At 40.6% G+C, this 17,789-nt stretch overlaps 1 protein-coding gene and 1 long non-coding RNA gene across 5 annotated transcripts; both read right to left on the bottom strand.

The window, feature by feature from the left end:
• Positions 1–1,129: 1,129 nt before the first annotated feature.
• On the bottom strand, positions 1,130–2,143 carry LOC124461645. 2 transcript variants are annotated; one of them, XR_006955187.1, is made up of 4 exons: positions 1,979–2,143; positions 1,691–1,887; positions 1,409–1,448; positions 1,130–1,355 (listed from the first exon to the last, which is right to left on the bottom strand). XR_006955187.1 is itself a non-coding variant. In XM_047013150.1 (4 exons), exons 1-3 carry the CDS (start codon positions 2,124–2,126, stop codon positions 1,412–1,414), a joined length of 360 nt encoding a protein of 119 aa, XP_046869106.1. In that variant the 5' UTR covers positions 2,127–2,143; the 3' UTR covers positions 1,130–1,355; positions 1,409–1,411. The 2 variants fall into 2 exon arrangements, 1 of the variants encoding a protein (XP_046869106.1); XM_047013150.1 differs by having other exon boundaries at positions 1,713–1,887.
• Positions 2,144–2,180: 37 nt separating this feature from the next.
• On the bottom strand, positions 2,181–3,994 carry LOC124461647. 3 transcript variants are annotated; one of them, XR_006955194.1, is made up of 5 exons: positions 3,941–3,994; positions 3,711–3,878; positions 3,495–3,634; positions 3,268–3,328; positions 2,181–2,402 (listed from the first exon to the last, which is right to left on the bottom strand). It is a non-coding gene; the product is annotated as an uncharacterized LOC124461647 (long non-coding RNA). The 3 variants fall into 3 exon arrangements; XR_006955193.1 differs by lacking the exon at positions 3,941–3,994 and having other exon boundaries at positions 3,711–3,922; XR_006955195.1 differs by lacking the exon at positions 3,941–3,994 and having other exon boundaries at positions 3,568–3,634; positions 3,711–3,922.
• Between the last annotated feature and the right edge of the window lie 13,795 nt (positions 3,995–17,789).

The raw sequence follows: 17,789 nt of genomic DNA, 5'->3' as shown, positions 1-17,789 counted from the left end.
CACTCCCAACGATTCTAAAGAAGTTTTCACTTCAAAAAAAAGAAAAAAAGAAAAATTAATTAAAAATATTAACAAATAAAAATAAATAAACTCCCCCCGTGCAACTCAGCTAAAACATATAATAAATAAATAAATAAATTAATTAAAACAACAACAACACGACGAATAATTAAAACTTAGCCTTGACTAATAAAATAACCAAAATCTGTGATAAACAATTACAACAAATAGCCGCAACTGTGATATAAATGTTTTTTCTGTATGTTAATAAACTCATAAATGTGCATTGTGTAAGTCCTAAGTGTTACATGTTAATTTTTTTCGTGCCTGTGAAAAAATTAGTTATGTACTGTTAGTACATAGGGTTCTCTCGCGCCCTTTTGCTCCCCACACATACATGCGCCAGCATATATAAAAGGGAGACGCATAGCGGTTCACCCACACACACACACGCACCAAGAGAAAGACAAGACAGCTGTGCAAGCGCGGGAATAATGGACGATGATGATGCTATTATCAATGTTAACCAACAACAACAACAGCTACCAATATGCCCAACTAACAAAGGGCTACATATAAAGAAGGAGCGGCAAATGGACTATGAGTCCCCAGAGGAGTCCAACGAAACCGTGATCTCCATTAATTCAACCCCAAAAAATTACACCCACATCGACTCCATATCCCCTATGGTCACCGATGATGACAGCCCAACCCCCTCTAACAACCCAGATCAATCCAACAAAACTACACCGAATAAAATAAAACAATACTTAAAATCTATTGAGGCACACTTAACTACAACTAACAATGATAAAAGAAACAACAACAACAGCCAAAAAAATAGTGAAAACATTGAAACTCACATAATTGATCACAAACAAACAAATTATAATGCTACAACTAATGAAACTAGTGACAATAAAACTAACCACCTAGAACAACCACTAAAACAGCAACAACAAACAAAACAGCAGCAACAAATTAAAAGAAAACTAAAACAAAAAACCATAACCTCGCACATCTCTACTACTGCTAAAAAACCCACAAAAACGATTGCCCAAGAACTAAAAAAACAAGACAACAACAATTTTAAACCAAACTTAAAGCTATTTAATTTTAATGTTCATACTATAACTAAAACTAATAAAACAAATACAGAGTCAAAAATAAAATTAAATACTACGACTAGCTCCATTGCGACGTGCAACCAAGGTGAGAGGAGAGACGAGCAATCCGTAAATGACGGCCGTTCTGCTTCTGATCACAGCGGTCATCGAAGCGAGAGGATTCCGGACATCTGGATCTCCCGCATCCCAGACGTTGGCCCGCTGCTCGCCCAATTAGAAAACCTAAACCTGAAAAATAAATTTACAATTAAAGCTGAACAAGGAAATCAAATCAAACTTACCTGCTACTCCAATGAAGACCACTCAGCCGCAATGACGCACCTAAAAAGAAACAAATATTCATTCTTTACATTCCAACCATACAATCAAAAAGGATTTAGAATCATCATAAAAGGACTCCACCATTCAACACATGTTGAATGGATCACCAATGAGCTTACAAGAAGCGGATACCGTGCGAGATTTGCCAAGCTGTTAGTGCAAAATCGTACAATGATTCCGTATAACTCGTTTGAGGTGGAACTGGAGCCCCTCACTGATGAATTAAAAAAGAATATACTCACTCTAAAACTTCTAGGCCCTTACCAAGTGAGAATTAAAAATTCCACAGGCGCCTGACCCCGGCACAGTGCCACAAATGCCAGGCGTTCGGACATACAAGGAACTACTGCCATGGTCAGGTTGCCTGTATGAAATGTGCCGGCACTCACGACACCAAGGATTGCCAACACAAGAGAAACCCCAATCCAGTATGCGTCAACTGCAATGAAAAACATATTTCAAGCTTCAAAGGATGCAAAGTCTACCAGCAGGAGCTGGCAAAATTACAAAAAAAAGGAATAACAACTTACCTTTTAAAAGAGAGGCTGACTGGCCTTTCCCCCGGGTGCCCTCGACGCAATATTTTGGCGAAATAAGCCAAAACTCCACGACCGTCTCCTGCTCGAACTCTGCTATGAACACAAAACTGGAAAATACAAACAAAACGTTAATAAACATTAAACCTAATACTAATAATAACAAACAAAATGATAATACAACAGCTACTACAACAACAATAAACACCACTACACAACACAAAAACAAAACACTCCCCTAAAACAACGACTGCCACAAGAAGGAGATACTCCTGGTCAAATGCAGCCAATATATCGAGACCTCATGGCCATGATGCAGCAGCTAAATTTGGTCATCGGTCAGCTGATGACATTGATGCGGGATCCAAACAGGAGCAATCCAGGACTGACGCTGTCGAATTTCTCATCAAATTCACACCTAAAAATATAAAATAAACAATATTAAAAACCATACAAAAAAATGAAACAATTAATACAAAATAAAAGAATATATAAATTACCTAAAACTAAAACTACAACAACACATCTTAAAACACAACAAAACTCAATTAAAATAACATGCAAACAACACTGCAATTTAAAAGAATTTAACTAAGGAACTAATACAACAACATAATTAAAACTAAAATAATTCATATAATAATTACCCAATACAACAAAAATCTATAAACGTCAAAACAAACGAAACAAACTAACAAAAATATACAAAATGCATTAAAATTTACTTATCTAAAATACAACAATAACAACTAAAAACTAAAACAACATACATCTTAACTGTCTAATCTAACCCAAATTTATAAACACATTGCATAAACTAAAACTACAGAAAAACACTTAAAACTCTATAACAATAAATCAAGCTAACATGACAAAAAACCACAATACAATACCAAATTAAAATCATGCAAAAACAAATATCTATCCAATAAGAACAGCAAAACTAAATTAATACATAAATACACTATTAAAACAACAATACATACAAATCGTTTGACAAAATTTTTTAACAAAAACAACACATACTTAAACATACCAAAGCAACACATATGAATACAAGAACACTATATTAACAAATGCAACACAATACTAAAGAAAAAGCACATAATCACAACAAATAATACAAATTTAAAACTAGAACTAATACAATACACAAATTAACTATTTAATACAACACAAAAATTCTTAAAATACCTACTTAAACTATTAATATAACAAGAAATACAAAACACACCTAAAACAAAATAAAATCAATTCATATTATAATAAAAATTAAAACGAACCAGCGGAGTCCTTCTGGTCGGCGCCTTCGGATCCGACATCTCCAATCCTGATGCACAAAACCTATAAATAAAAAGAAATTAAAAACGAATTAGATAAAATTGCAACAAAAATCAAAACAACAAGCTATTCAACTAAATAAACATGCAAATCTAAAACTACGCAAAACAAATCAACTAAACACAGATAAAACATACACAACATGCAACCAAAACAACATGTACTACACCTGAACAACACAAACTGCCACAACACAGCAAAATGTGCCAATGAGACGTCCCACCTGGCCCCAACAAGCTTACATGAACTGTCGAGGTCGCTCTGGAAAAGTCAACTCCTTACTGGGCTTTCACTCCAACCTGCCCATACCTGAAAATAAAAACACACAGATGAATATCGGGATTCCTGCCTGGCAAATCATTCTCTCCTTGCAGATTCTACTTACCTCACACCAACGCCTACTCTTCACCTGTGGCCGGCATGAGCTGGCTGGCAACCCAAAGGCCAAGTCACGACAACACCTAAAAAACAAATGAGACCAATACTTACCAACAAATTACCTACCTGTGATTCCTCCTAGATGCGCCGGAAACCTGGAAGCGAAACATGGTACCTGGAAAAAAGAAAAATTGTAAATTATAACTCAAAAACTTTGCAAATTGGGCCTTTGTTTACCTTTTTCATCTAATGTGACCTAACCATACAATTTAAATAACATGCCCACTAAATGTTAAATCAAAATGTTAATTAACATGCCAATGTAAATGACTGCCGATACTCACCACATCGCATACATTTGCAATGGCACTACTTTCAAACCATTCTACTTTAAACAATTCTCTTAAAAATTTAATCTAAGGCATGCAACTAACTAATAACTCTAATAACATAAACATTTTCAAGCCGATACAACAATTAACATAACTCTTAACATCGATAACAATGCCACCAAACGATAAACCACAGTCGATAATGTAAACAAAACACACACATAGTGCCAGCCATAACTACTAACACACTTAAAAGAAACACTTTGATACAAATTCTATGATAAACACATGAAAATAACCAGATCTTAACATAAAAACTTAAAACTACACAAGCTACCTCTATCTCACACATGTAACTAACTAAAACAATGCCCAATATTATGCTAAAAATAATTCTACCAACAAATCTACCTACATACTATGCTAAACATGCAAACCCTGAAATTTTTAATACACACTACACACTGGTCAAACCACTATATGACATGCTACAAAAAAAATAATAAGAGAAATTAAAAACACTCTGAAATTAGCAAAAATCAGGGAAAACACACTAAAAAAAATACTTCAAATTGAACTAAACACTAAAAATGGGCAAAATATAATATAAAAAAAGCATTAATAAAATATATACAAAAATAATAAAACTAACACATAAAATAAACTAAAAACAAACCATAAAACAGACTAAACACTAAATCAATCTAAACATAATACATATCACTAAAACTAAATCAAAAACTTATAATACTTACCAACACACCCACTAAATATCATAAACATGCTATAAAATCAAATAAATTACCTAAATCAAATAACCAAAAATAATACTTACCACAAAAATTAATATTAAAATATATATAAAGAACAATTTAAATCATAAAATATACTAAATAATACAAACCATTCATACTTACCAAAACACTCACCTAAAAATCATAAAACAAACCTAAAAATCATGAACCTAAATCATAAAAAGATTTTATAAAGAAATACTATATATTATACTTACCTCTAATCCAAACTCTAACCTAAAGCATAAAAAACGAAACCAATAATACTTACCTCAATTGCCATACCTAAATCTAAATCAAAGCTAAAATAAACCTAATACTTACCATTAATATCTCTATTTCACTAATAACTCTAAATATACTTACCTATTATACCACCTAAGCTGAAATTTTTATCTATGTCTATTTTTAAGAAATTATATGTAATCAATTTTTAAAGGGTATTATGTCGCCCATATAGATTGTAAGTAGGGAAAAATTGTGAAGATCTCAGTTGAGATATATACAATAAAGTGGCCAGCAACTCAGTTGCTTGGCTATGGGCATATGCTTCGGCTGCCAAACAGGAAAATCAAACCACAGCCACTACGATCTCCCACAAGGGGGCCAACCACTAATTGGGCTAGCCTTGGGCCACTAGCCCATCCCGTAGTACCGAATCACAGCTTCGGTCGGCTGTTCGCAGTCGAAACTACTAGCCATATGTGTCCTCGACAACACGGAATGGATCGTCCTCGACTCCCCCCAACTAGGGTTCGTCTACCAGATTGCAGCTTTGGCGGGCTGTTCGCAGTCAGAGACTACTAGCCATTTTAGTTCAACACGAACATGGAATGGATCATCCCCGACTCGCCCCTCATGGGGTTTGTCTACCAGATTTGCAGCTTTGGCGGGCTGTTCGCAGTCGAAACTACTAGCCATTTCTGTTCAGCACGAACAGGAAATGGATCATCCCTGACTCGCCCCTCATGGGGTTCGTCTACCAGATTTGCAGCTTTGGCGGGCTGTTCGCAGTCGAAACTACTAGCCATTTTAGGCAAACATTGACATGTGGGCGTCCTACTCAGACTTCTCTCATACAGGAATGCATTCAGCGATCCATAGCCAGTCAGCAAGAATCCAGCGTGAAGTCCAAAACCAAAGTCCTTCCGGCTGAAGACGAAGCATGCGTTCGGGATAAACTCATGAGTCGGTCGACCGTGCTCATCGTCATCCCACCTGCATTGCCACTCGCAGCACATACGTTCGTCTAGCATCGCCTTCATCTGCTTCCGATCCAGATTTGCTACATCCAGACCGAACAGCCAATTGCCTTCCTCGAGGGGGTGGGAATGCTTCACCCTGTACCTAATCGCCAGTTGCCTGGCAACCAAGTCCAACGGGGGGGCTCCAGCAAGCACCTGCAGTGCCACAGTGGACACTGTACGGCATACCGGCAGGCATCCCAAGAGCATGACCGTCTGGCAAGAGCAGAGGTGCCTCCTGGCGACCATCGTACTCTTAACCGCGGAATACCACACTGAGGCACCAAATAGCGCACAAGGCACCATGAGTCCAGCATACACAGTGCGTCTGGATCGGGGACTGAGACCCCAGTCAACCCTCAGAACGCGACTGAGTGCACCACTGACTCCAGCCAACTTACCGCGTAATCCTGCGATGTGCGGCTCTCAACGAGAGCATTAAATGCCCCGATGGCCTTCCATTAAAGCGACAATTCCGGCAGTCCACCGGATTTTCGCACTTCCAGATCTTGTCGCCCTTCTGACCACATCGGAAGCATGTCGCCTCTGTTGCACCACACTGGGCCACCTTATGTCGTAGCCTGCGCATCTGTGGCAGTGGGTCCTTACGATCCAGCGGAACCTGTAGCTGAACCACTGAATGTAGAACCTCTCACGGCCTTCCAGCAAGGACGCAATCGAGTCGTCTACCTCGATAGAGACGTTCACTCTCTTGCCTTCTTGCGCGACCCATGGCTTTGACACCATGTGCACTGCCTTTTTAAAGGACTCTACCGTCATCTCTTTGAAGTCGTTTTCGTAGAGCTGCTGCATGAAGACCTCCGGGGTGAGTTTGGTGTCAACCTCCATCACCTTCAGGGAAGGTCTTGCCGCCTTCTTCTGTTGGACATTCAGTCCAACTTCTGCGAACTTCTTATTCGCTACCACCCGCTGTATTTCGACAACCGACGGCGTGCGGATGACAGCGCCTCCGCTCCTGAGTTCGCGTACTTCATGTACACGCACTCCCAGCGTCGGTGCGACCTCCTTCATCACCCGCTCGGCCACTTGCTTGCTGGACACGTTCGGGTCCCGACTCGTGACCACCGCGGACCACGTCTCAGCTGGCTTGCTGATCCGTGGCGCGGCGACCGGCACTCCGGGGACGGGGACAACGGCAGCAGCTCTGGCGGTGACCGCGGGGAAGGCAGCATTGTACGCAGCAATATGCGCAGCAACAGGGGTGGTGGGCGGCTGTGCAGCAGGTTTGCTCTCTGCCGCTTCCAACAGAGCGTTCCTGAGGGTCAGCGATGTCGCCAACTCCTCCAAGCGTCTGATAGCAGACGATAGCTGCGATGCAGCTACTGACTCCATGTCAATCATGGCATTTCTAATGGCTTGCCCTGAGGCGCCAATCTCTGCGAGAATCGCAGACGAGCCACCGGCGACAATTCGCCACGCTCCGCTTCGCGGTATCTCCGTCTCGGCTGGTCCAGCGGCTGGACTTTCGACAGCTTCAGGAGAAGCAGCAGCGGCGGCAGCCTTACGTTTGGCTGGCTTCACGGGGGGCGCGGGCATGGATACGCTGTCCAGATGCGGCTTTTTCGCAACGGGGGCGACTTGCTCCAGCACCGGCGACGAACGAGCCGAGCGAGCCTTCGCTTTCCGCGACTTCTTTTCCCGCTTACCGACGACGACCGTCATCTCGGCGCCCGACTCGTCAACGGTGTCACTACCAGTGACATTCATCGACTCCGCGGCCGACTCAACACACGACGTAGCGCTGCGGGCGCTTTCAACAACGCTGGAAGCGCTCATCACGCTGATGGTGCTTCCACTGCTTTTCATGGATCCGTCCATGACAACGTCTCTACACGAATAGTTCGTGTCACGAAAAAATTCGAAAAAAATTTTCCGTGTCACGCACGAACTATCGGCTCACGCACGAACAATCGGCTCACGCACGAGTCCGATCACGCACGCCGAAAACCGCACTTGGCCCTTTAAGCGAGGGCGCACTGTACTAGCACTCTTCTCGAGTGTCCACTGTACTTGAGCACGTGCTCGCACACACACTTGCACTGTCACTCACACGCACAGTCTCAACTGGTAAACAAGTTACCGTTGCTTGGCACACTAATCCACTTGTTTACGACAAGTGAGCACTTCACCGTTTCAATCGGTGTCTCTGTCTTGCACTTTTCCACTGTTTCTTTTGCGTTTGATTTTCGCAACTGACACTACCGCGACACAACCGCACGCAACGACAGTCCAAACAAGACTGAGTAGATAGGGACATGAAGTCTTTAGGGACAGTAGGAATCTCGTTAATCCATTCATGCGCGTCACTAATTAGATGACGAGGCATTTGGCAATTTTTTTTTTTTTTTTTTTGATCGCCGAGGAAGGAAATCTTCTAAAGATACGAGCAACCAACTACTGGACAATCTCGTATGCACGATTCGCTGCATCATCGGGACAATGAAGTCCCACAGCGCCTACGTACTAAAACCACCTCTTTTTGACAATGCGATGTTTGTACCTTTTTAGATGTAATGCCAAGGTAGCAGGCAAAAGTATAGAGAAACTAGAGGTTAGTACATCTAGCTTCGAGTATACCCAGCACAATACATGAAATATTTAAAAGACGTCACTCCGCCATTTACTGCTCTGACGCTGATGAGTTTGGTATCTTCAGCGATGAGGAGATCTTTTTCAATCAATCGTTTTACCGACTGACCACTCCAGATTCCTCTCCAGTTGAGTGTAACGGAATGAAACTCGATTTCACCTGTCAGCCCCATAGACAGAGGGCTGTACATGAAGAAGGAAAGGCCAATAGATTATGAGTCACCAGAGGAGTCTGATGAAACGGTGATTTCTATTAAAACCCCCCCCCCCCCCAATAAAACACATTGCGACTCCATGTCGCCAATGGTGACTGATGATGACAGCTCCAACCCTTCCACTAATGCTGACCCAACTAACATAACTACATCTAACAAAATAAACCACTACCTTAAAACTATGGAATCAAAAACAACTTTAACCAACAATAACAAAAGAAAAATTGATAACAACACAAATGACAATAAACAAAATAAAATCTATATAACTAATCATAAACAAACAGATGACATCGCTACAGACAACAAAACCAACACAGACCATAAAAAGAACGCAGAACCACCTCTACAACAACAACAACAATCGCAGCACCAGCAGCAAATAAAACAACAACAAACACAGCAGCAGCAACAACCGCAGCAGCAACTACAGCAACAGCAACAACACACCCAGCTACAACAACAACCACAACAGCAAGTACCTCAACAACAACTACAACAACAAAACAAACCAAACAATCAACCAATTCCCCCAATAATATTACCTGACGATGAAGAAACCCACGCATTATTCAACAATCCCTTACTGACAAACCTAAAAGAAAAAATAACAACAACAAAAATTAATAATAAATACATATTAATGCCAAAGCCTTCACCCATCAGTCTCCAGATCTCAGAGGCTATAGGATTGTCATCAAGGGGCTGCATCAGACTACCAATGCGAAATGGGTCCGAGAGGAGCTGGAAAAACTCGGCTACCACGTGCGGTACATGGACCTTATAAGGAGCGCCCGCACTAATAAGATATTGGGCTTCTTCGAAGTTGAACTGGCGCCACAAGAGGAGGGGCTAAATGAGAAAATCCTCCTATTGACCATATTATGTGGTCAACAAGTGGCAATAGAGCAATAGAGAAAGCGCCTGCTACCTATACAGTGCCATCGCTGCCAACGATTTGAGCACAGCAAAAACTACTGCTTCATGGAGCCGAGGTGCGTCAAGTGTGCAGGGGCCCACCTCACAGCAGCCTGTGAGATTGGCAAAACGCCAAATCCAATCTGCGCGAACTGCAACGGCCTGCACGCTGCAAGCTATAAAGGATGCCCTATTTACGCAGAGGAGCTAGCGCGTGTGAGAGCAAGGGCAGCCCCGCACAATCGCCTACGTCGCCCACACCACACTAAAGAGGACCACCCAGCCACATCAACAAACTACAACAACTTACACTACAGCAAATCCTACTACAACTCTAACAATCAACAAGCAACACACAAATTTACTACAAATACAATGCAAAACAACCACCACAATTATCACAACCCAAACTACAACAACACAAGATATAAATACTACAATAATAACCAAAACAACCACAACACCCTTAATAATCCACAAACTAATGAAGAACTAACTAATTACAAACATATAACCAACAAACTAATAATACAAATTGGAATCTTAAACGCTCTAATTAAAAAAATACTACCACTCACAATTAACACAAAAGAATCCAATGACGTCATAACACACGCAAACAGCATACTACAAAATTTAGAACAACAAACAGAAAGCATTAAAACAAACCTAAACATACCTAATAAAACACACACTCAATCTACACCTGAAAAAGAAAAAGAGGAGGACCGTCTCGACCCGCCCACTCTAAATAAAATCAAAACCTGAAAACCAAAATAAATAAAACACACCTGAAACAATTAAAAAAGAAATACTTACCAAACTCTTATCAAATAAAACGCTTACACAAATCAATAATTAAAACTTTATTTAAAATCGCAAACTTATCAGATAAACAAATTTCTTCTTTACTGCACCTATAAAATGAAAAAAAAAAAAAAAAAAAAAACAACGTAATTACAAAAATACACCAACACATATACAAAAACACAGCTTAAATTACCTAAAAAATATACACGAAAAAAACACTAGACCAACTAAAACAACTCAACTCTAAAACAAAAATCAGAAAAACTAAAAAAGAACAGCAACTATGCAACATAAAAACATCAATACTAAAACAATATTTAAATAAACAAACTAATACAACAAAAACTACAAAATACTACACAAAATCTAATACTGAAATAATACATATTAAAACACACCAAAAATGCATAAATAATCACAGTTACACTACACTAAAAAATGCAATTCAATTACAAATAAAAAATATATTAATATAAATCTTAATGCAAACTAGATCCCAAATCTAAATCAATACATGAATTAACTAACTAATACATCTAATTAAAATCTAAAACTCGCAACAAAACTACAAATACAACATCAAAATCGACACATACTTAAAGCAAAACACGTAATGACTCTACCAAACAACTCAATTCAAATACAGTTCAAAAACGCATAAACACAACAACTAATACATATTAAAAACTAAAACCTAATTAATACAATGATTAGCCACCTAATGCAGCAAAGAAATCCTCAAAACTTACACTAAATCTACTACTAAAGCACATATCTTAAAACCACTCATAACAAAATACATGATTTCACCCTGCGAACGGAACACAATACAATAACAAATAAAAAGCATATAAACACTAATTCTAATACAAAATAAATGCTAAAACTAAAATGCTACACAAATACACTACCTAATGCAACACAAAAAAACTCGCGAAATATACAATTAAACTAAAAATATAATAACAAAATTGAAACGCACTTATAACAAAATAAAAATTACACAATCTTAAAAGATAAATAAAACGGCATCTGTGGAGTCGTCCTGGCTGGCGATTCTGCATCTAGCATCTCCAATTCGGATGTTCAAAACCTAAAAAGAAAAAGAAACCAAAAACAAATTAATAAAAAATTACAAATAACTAAAAAGCGATCAAGCAAACTAAACAAACACAAATAAAAAATGCAACATAACCTAATAAAAACCTACTAACAACACACTCAAAATATATAAACATAAAACACAAAACGAAATTACGCAACTCCCACCAATAATAACACGCACAAATAAAAGGAGAAAAACCAAAACCCACACAAACAAAATATGCCACAATTAAAACGCACACTAGCACAAATACCGCCAATCACTACACCTACGCATATGCATACACTAATACAAACACAAAAACAAAATTCTAAAACACTAAACTAAATGCTACAACACACAAATAAATATGCAGCTAACAACAACATATGCAAGCAACAAGTGGCAACAAACATCTTACACCGCACACACATAATACACCATAACTAAAATGCACACAAGCATAAAACTGCCAACCACTACACATACATGCATGCAACTATCACAAAACAAAAACACTAAAACACAACATAATCTTTTTAATTAATCAAAACCAAAACACTGTAAGATTCCAATTATTTAAAGTCTGTTAAATACTCATGTATATACCGAAACCGGTATTGTAGTATCGATTGTTAGTAATAAGTATCGACTGTTAGTAATAAGTATCGATTGTTAGTGATAAGTATCGATTGTGAGTAATAAGTATCGATGGTTAGAGATAAGTCTTCGATAGGTTGAGAGACGGCGTCTCTCTTCTCTTCCGGCGACGAAACGAACAAGTTGTCTCTGCGCAGACGACCAGAATCAAATCGGAAAAATACTAATCCATCCTTCTAATTATTATTTAAAATATAGCGGAATACCACACTGAGGCACCAAATAGCGCACAAGGCACCATGAGTCCAGCATACACAGTGCGTCTGGATCGGGGACTGAGACCCCAGTCAACCCTCAGAACGCGACTGAGTGCACCACTGACTCCAGCCAACTTACCGCGTAATCCTGCGATGTGCGGCTCTCAACGAGAGCATTAAATGCCCCGATGGCCTTCCATTAAAGCGACAATTCCGGCAGTCCACCGGATTTTCGCACTTCCAGATCTTGTCGCCCTTCTGACCACATCGGAAGCATGTCGCCTCTGTTGCACCACACTGGGCCACCTTATGGTCGTAGCCTGCGCATCTGTGGCAGTGGGTCCTTACGATCCAGCGGAACCTGTAGCTGAACCACTGAATGTAGAACCTCTCACGGCCTTCCAGCAAGGACGCAATCGAGTCGTCTACCTCGATAGAGACGTTCACTCTCTTGCCTTCTTGCGCGACCCATGGCTTTGACACCATGTGCACTGCCTTTTTAAAGGACTCTACCGTCATCTCTTTGAAGTTGTTTTCGTAGAGCTGCTGCATGAAGACCTCCGGGGTGAGTTTGGTGTCAACCTCCATCACCTTCAGGGAAGGTCTTGCCGCCTTCTTCTGTTGGACATTCAGTCCAACTTCTGCGAACTTCTTATTCGCTACCACCCGCTGTATTTCGACAACCGACGGCGTGCGGATGACAGCGCCTCCGCTCCTGAGTTCGCGTACTTCATGTACACGCACTCCCAGCGTCGGTGCGACCTCCTTCATCACCCGCTCGGCCACTTGCTTGCTGGACACGTTCGGGTCCCGACTCGTGACCACCGCGGACCACGTCTCAGCTGGCTTGCTGATCCGTGGCGCGGCGACCGGCACTCCGGGGACGGGGACAACGGCAGCAGCTCTGGCGGTGACCGCGGGGAAGGCAGCATTGTACGCAGCAATATGCGCAGCAACAGGGGTGGTGGGCGGCTGTGCAGCAGGTTTGCTCTCTGCCGCTTCCAACAGAGCGTTCCTGAGGGTCAGCGATGTCGCCAACTCCTCCAAGCGTCTGATAGCAGACGATAGCTGCGATGCAGCTACTGACTCCATGTCAATCATGGCATTTCTAATGGCTTGCCCTGAGGCGCCAATCTCTGCGAGAATCGCAGACGAGCCACCGGCGACAATTCGCCACGCTCCGCTTCGCGGTATCTCCGTCTCGGCTGGTCCAGCGGCTGGACTTTCGACAGCTTCAGGAGAAGCAGCAGCGGCGGCAGCCTTACGTTTGGCTGGCTTCACGGGGGGCGCGGGCATGGATACGCTGTCCAGATGCGGCTTTTTCGCAACGGGGGCGACTTGCTCCAGCACCGGCGACGAACGAGCCGAGCGAGCCTTCGCTTTCCGCGACTTCTTTTCCCGCTTACCGACGACGACCGTCATCTCGGCGCCCGACTCGTCAACGGTGTCACTACCAGTGACATTCATCGACTCCGCGGCCGACTCAACACACGACGTAGCGCTGCGGGCGCTTTCAACAACGCTGGAAGCGCTCATCACGCTGATGGTGCTTCCACTGCGTTTCATGGATCCGTCCATGACAACGTCTCTACACGAATAGTTCGTGTCACGAAAAAATTCGAAAAAAATTTTCCGTGTCACGCACGAACAATCGGCTCACGCACGAGTCCGATCACGCACGCCGAAAACCGCACTTGGCCCTTTTAGCGAGGGCGCACTGCACTAGCACTCTTCTCGAGTGTCCACTGTACTTGAGCACGTGCTCGCACACACACTTGCACTGTCACTCACACGCACAGTCTCAACTGGTAAACAAGTTACCGTTGCTTGGCACACTAATCCACTTGTTTACGACAAGTGAGCACTTCACCGTTTCAATCGGTGTCTCTGTCTTGCACTTTTCCACTGTTTCTTTTGCGTTTGATTTTCGCAACTGACACTACCGCGACACAACCGCACGCAACGACAGTCCAAACAAGACTGAGTAGATAGGGACATGAAGTCTTTAGGGACAGTAGGAATCTCGTTAATCCATTCATGCGCGTCACTAATTAGATGACGAGGCATTTGGCAATTTTTTTTTTTTTTTTTTTGATCGCCGAGGAAGGAAATCTTCTAAAGATACGAGCAACCAACTACTGGACAATCTCGTATGCACGATTCGCTGCATCATCGGGACAATGAAGTCCCACAGCGCCTACGTACTAAAACCACCTCTTTTTGACAATGCGATGTTTGTACCTTTTTAGATGTAATGCCAAGGTAGCAGGCAAAAGTATAGAGAAACTAGAGGTTAGTACATCTAGCTTCGAGTATACCCAGCACAATACATGAAATATTTAAAAGACGTCACTCCGCCATTTACTGCTCTGACGCTGATGAGTTTGGTATCTTCAGCGATGAGGAGATCTTTTTCAATCAATCGTTTTACCGACTGACCACTCCAGATTCCTCTCCAGTTGAGTGTAACGGAATGAAACTCGATTTCACCTGTCAGCCCCATAGACAGAGGGCTGTACATGAAGAAGGAAAGGCCAATAGATTATGAGTCACCAGAGGAGTCTGATGAAACGGTGATTTCTATTAAAACCCCCCCCCCCCCCAATAAAACACATTGCGACTCCATGTCGCCAATGGTGACTGATGATGACAGCTCCAACCCTTCCACTAATGCTGACCCAACTAACATAACTACATCTAACAAAATAAACCACTACCTTAAAACTATGGAATCAAAAACAACTTTAACCAACAATAACAAAAGAAAAATTGATAACAACACAAATGACAATAAACAAAATAAAATCTATATAACTAATCATAAACAAACAGATGACATCGCTACAGACAACAAAACCAACACAGACCATAAAAAGAACGCAGAACCACCTCTACAACAACAACAACAATCGCAGCACCAGCAGCAAATAAAACAACAACAAACACAGCAGCAGCAACAACCGCAGCAGCAACTACAGCAACAGCAACAACACACCCTGCTACAACAACAACCACAACAGCAAGTACCTCAACAACAACTACAACAACAAAACAAACCAAACAATCAACCAATTCCCCCAATAATATTACCTGACGATGAAGAAACCCACGCATTATTCAACAATCCCTTACTGACAAACCTAAAAGAAAAAATAACAACAACAAAAATTAATAATAAATACATATTAATGCCAAAGCCTTCACCCATCAGTCTCCAGATCTCAGAGGCTATAGGATTGTCATCAAGGGGCTGCATCAGACTACCAATGCGAAATGGGTCCGAGAGGAGCTGGAAAAACTCGGCTACCACGTGCGGTACATGGACCTTATAAGGAGCGCCCGCACTAATAAGATATTGGGCTTCTTCGAAGTTGAACTGGCGCCACAAGAGGAGGGGCTAAATGAGAAAATCCTCCTATTGACCATATTATGTGGTCAACAAGTGGCAATAGAGCAACAGAGAAAGCGCCTGCTACCTATACAGTGCCATCGCTGCCAACGATTTGAGCACAGCAAAAACTACTGCTTCATGGAGCCGAGGTGCGTCAAGTGTGCAGGGGCCCACCTCACAGCAGCCTGTGAGATTGGCAAAACGCCAAATCCAATCTGCGCGAACTGCAACGGCCTGCACGCTGCAAGCTATAAAGGATGCCCTATTTACGCAGAGGAGCTAGCGCGTGTGAGAGCAAGGGCAGCCCCGCACAATCGCCTACGTCGCCCACACCACACTAAAGAGGACCACCCAGCCACATCAACAAACTACAACAACTTACACTACAGCAAATCCTACTACAACTCTAACAATCAACAAGCAACACACAAATTTACTACAAATACAATGCAAAACAACCACCACAATTATCACAACCCAAACTACAACAACACAAGATATAAATACTACAATAATAACCAAAACAACCACAACACCCTTAATAATCCACAAACTAATGAAGAACTAACTAATTACAAACATATAACCAACAAACTAATAATACAAATTGGAATCTTAAACGCTCTAATTAAAAAAATACTACCACTCACAATTAACACAAAAGAATCCAATGACGTCATAACACACGCAAACAGCATACTACAAAATTTAGAACAACAAACAGAAAGCATTAAAACAAACCTAAACATACCTAATAAAACACACACTCAATCTACACCTGAAAAGAAAAAGAGGAGGACCGTCTCGACCCGCCCACTCTAAATAAAATCAAAACCTGAAAACCAAAATAAATAAAACACACCTGAAACAATTAAAAAGAAATACTTACCAAACTCTTATCAAATAAAACGCTTACACAAATCAATAATTAAAACTTTATTTAAAATCGCAAACTTATCAGATAAACAAATTTCTTCTTTACTGCACCTATAAAATGAAAAAAAAAAAAAAAAAAAAAACAACGTAATTACAAAAATACACCAACACATATACAAAAACACAGCTTAAATTACCTAAAAAATATACACGAAAAAAACACTAGACCAACTAAAACAACTCAACTCTAAAACAAAAATCAGAAAAACTAAAAAAGAACAGCAACTATGCAACATAAAAACATCAATACTAAAACAATATTTAAATAAACAAACTAATACAACAAAAACTACAAAATACTACACAAAATCTAATACTGAAATAATACATATTAAAACACACCAAAATGCATAAATAATCACAGTTACACTACACTAAAAAATGCAATTCAATTACAAATAAAAAATATATTAATATAAATCTTAATGCAAACTAGATCCCAAATCTAAATCAATACATGAATTAACTAACTAATACATCTAATTAAAATCTAAAACTCGCAACAAAACTACAAATACAACATCAAAATCGACACATACTTAAAGCAAAACACGTAATGACTCTACCAAACAACTCAATTCAAATACAGTTCAAAAACGCATAAACACAACAACTAATACATATTAAAAACTAAAACCTAATTAATACAATGATTAGCCACCTAATGCAGCAAAGAAATCCTCAAAACTTACACTAAATCTACTACTAAAGCACATATCTTAAAACCACTCATAACAAAATACATGATTTCACCCTGCGAACGGAACACAATACAATAACAAATAAAAAGCATATAAACACTAATTCTAATACAAAATAAATGCTAAAACTAAAATGCTACACAAATACACTACCTAATGCAACACAAAAAAACTCGCGAAATATACAATTAAAC

This window comes from Drosophila willistoni, unplaced genomic scaffold, assembly GCF_018902025.1.
Source record: "Drosophila willistoni isolate 14030-0811.24 unplaced genomic scaffold, UCI_dwil_1.1 Seg579, whole genome shotgun sequence".
Taxonomy (NCBI): Eukaryota; Metazoa; Arthropoda; class Insecta; order Diptera; family Drosophilidae; genus Drosophila; species Drosophila willistoni.
The sequence above is the reverse complement of the archived record's forward strand: the minus strand, read 5'-3'. Positions and strand labels throughout refer to the sequence as shown.

Coding starts and splice junctions, on each gene's coding strand:
- LOC124461645 (XM_047013150.1), bottom strand. CDS start 2,126: ATGTTTATTAACGTTTTGTTTGTATTTTCCAGTTTTGTGTTCATAGCA. Junction 1,888..1,978: donor GTCAGCCTCTCTTTTAAAAG/GTAAGTTGTTAT, acceptor TTTTCATTGCAG/TTGACGCATACTGGATTGGG. Junction 1,449..1,712: donor GAATTTTTAATTCTCACTTG/GTAAGGGCCTAG, acceptor GTTTCTTTTTAG/GTGCGTCATTGCGGCTGAGT.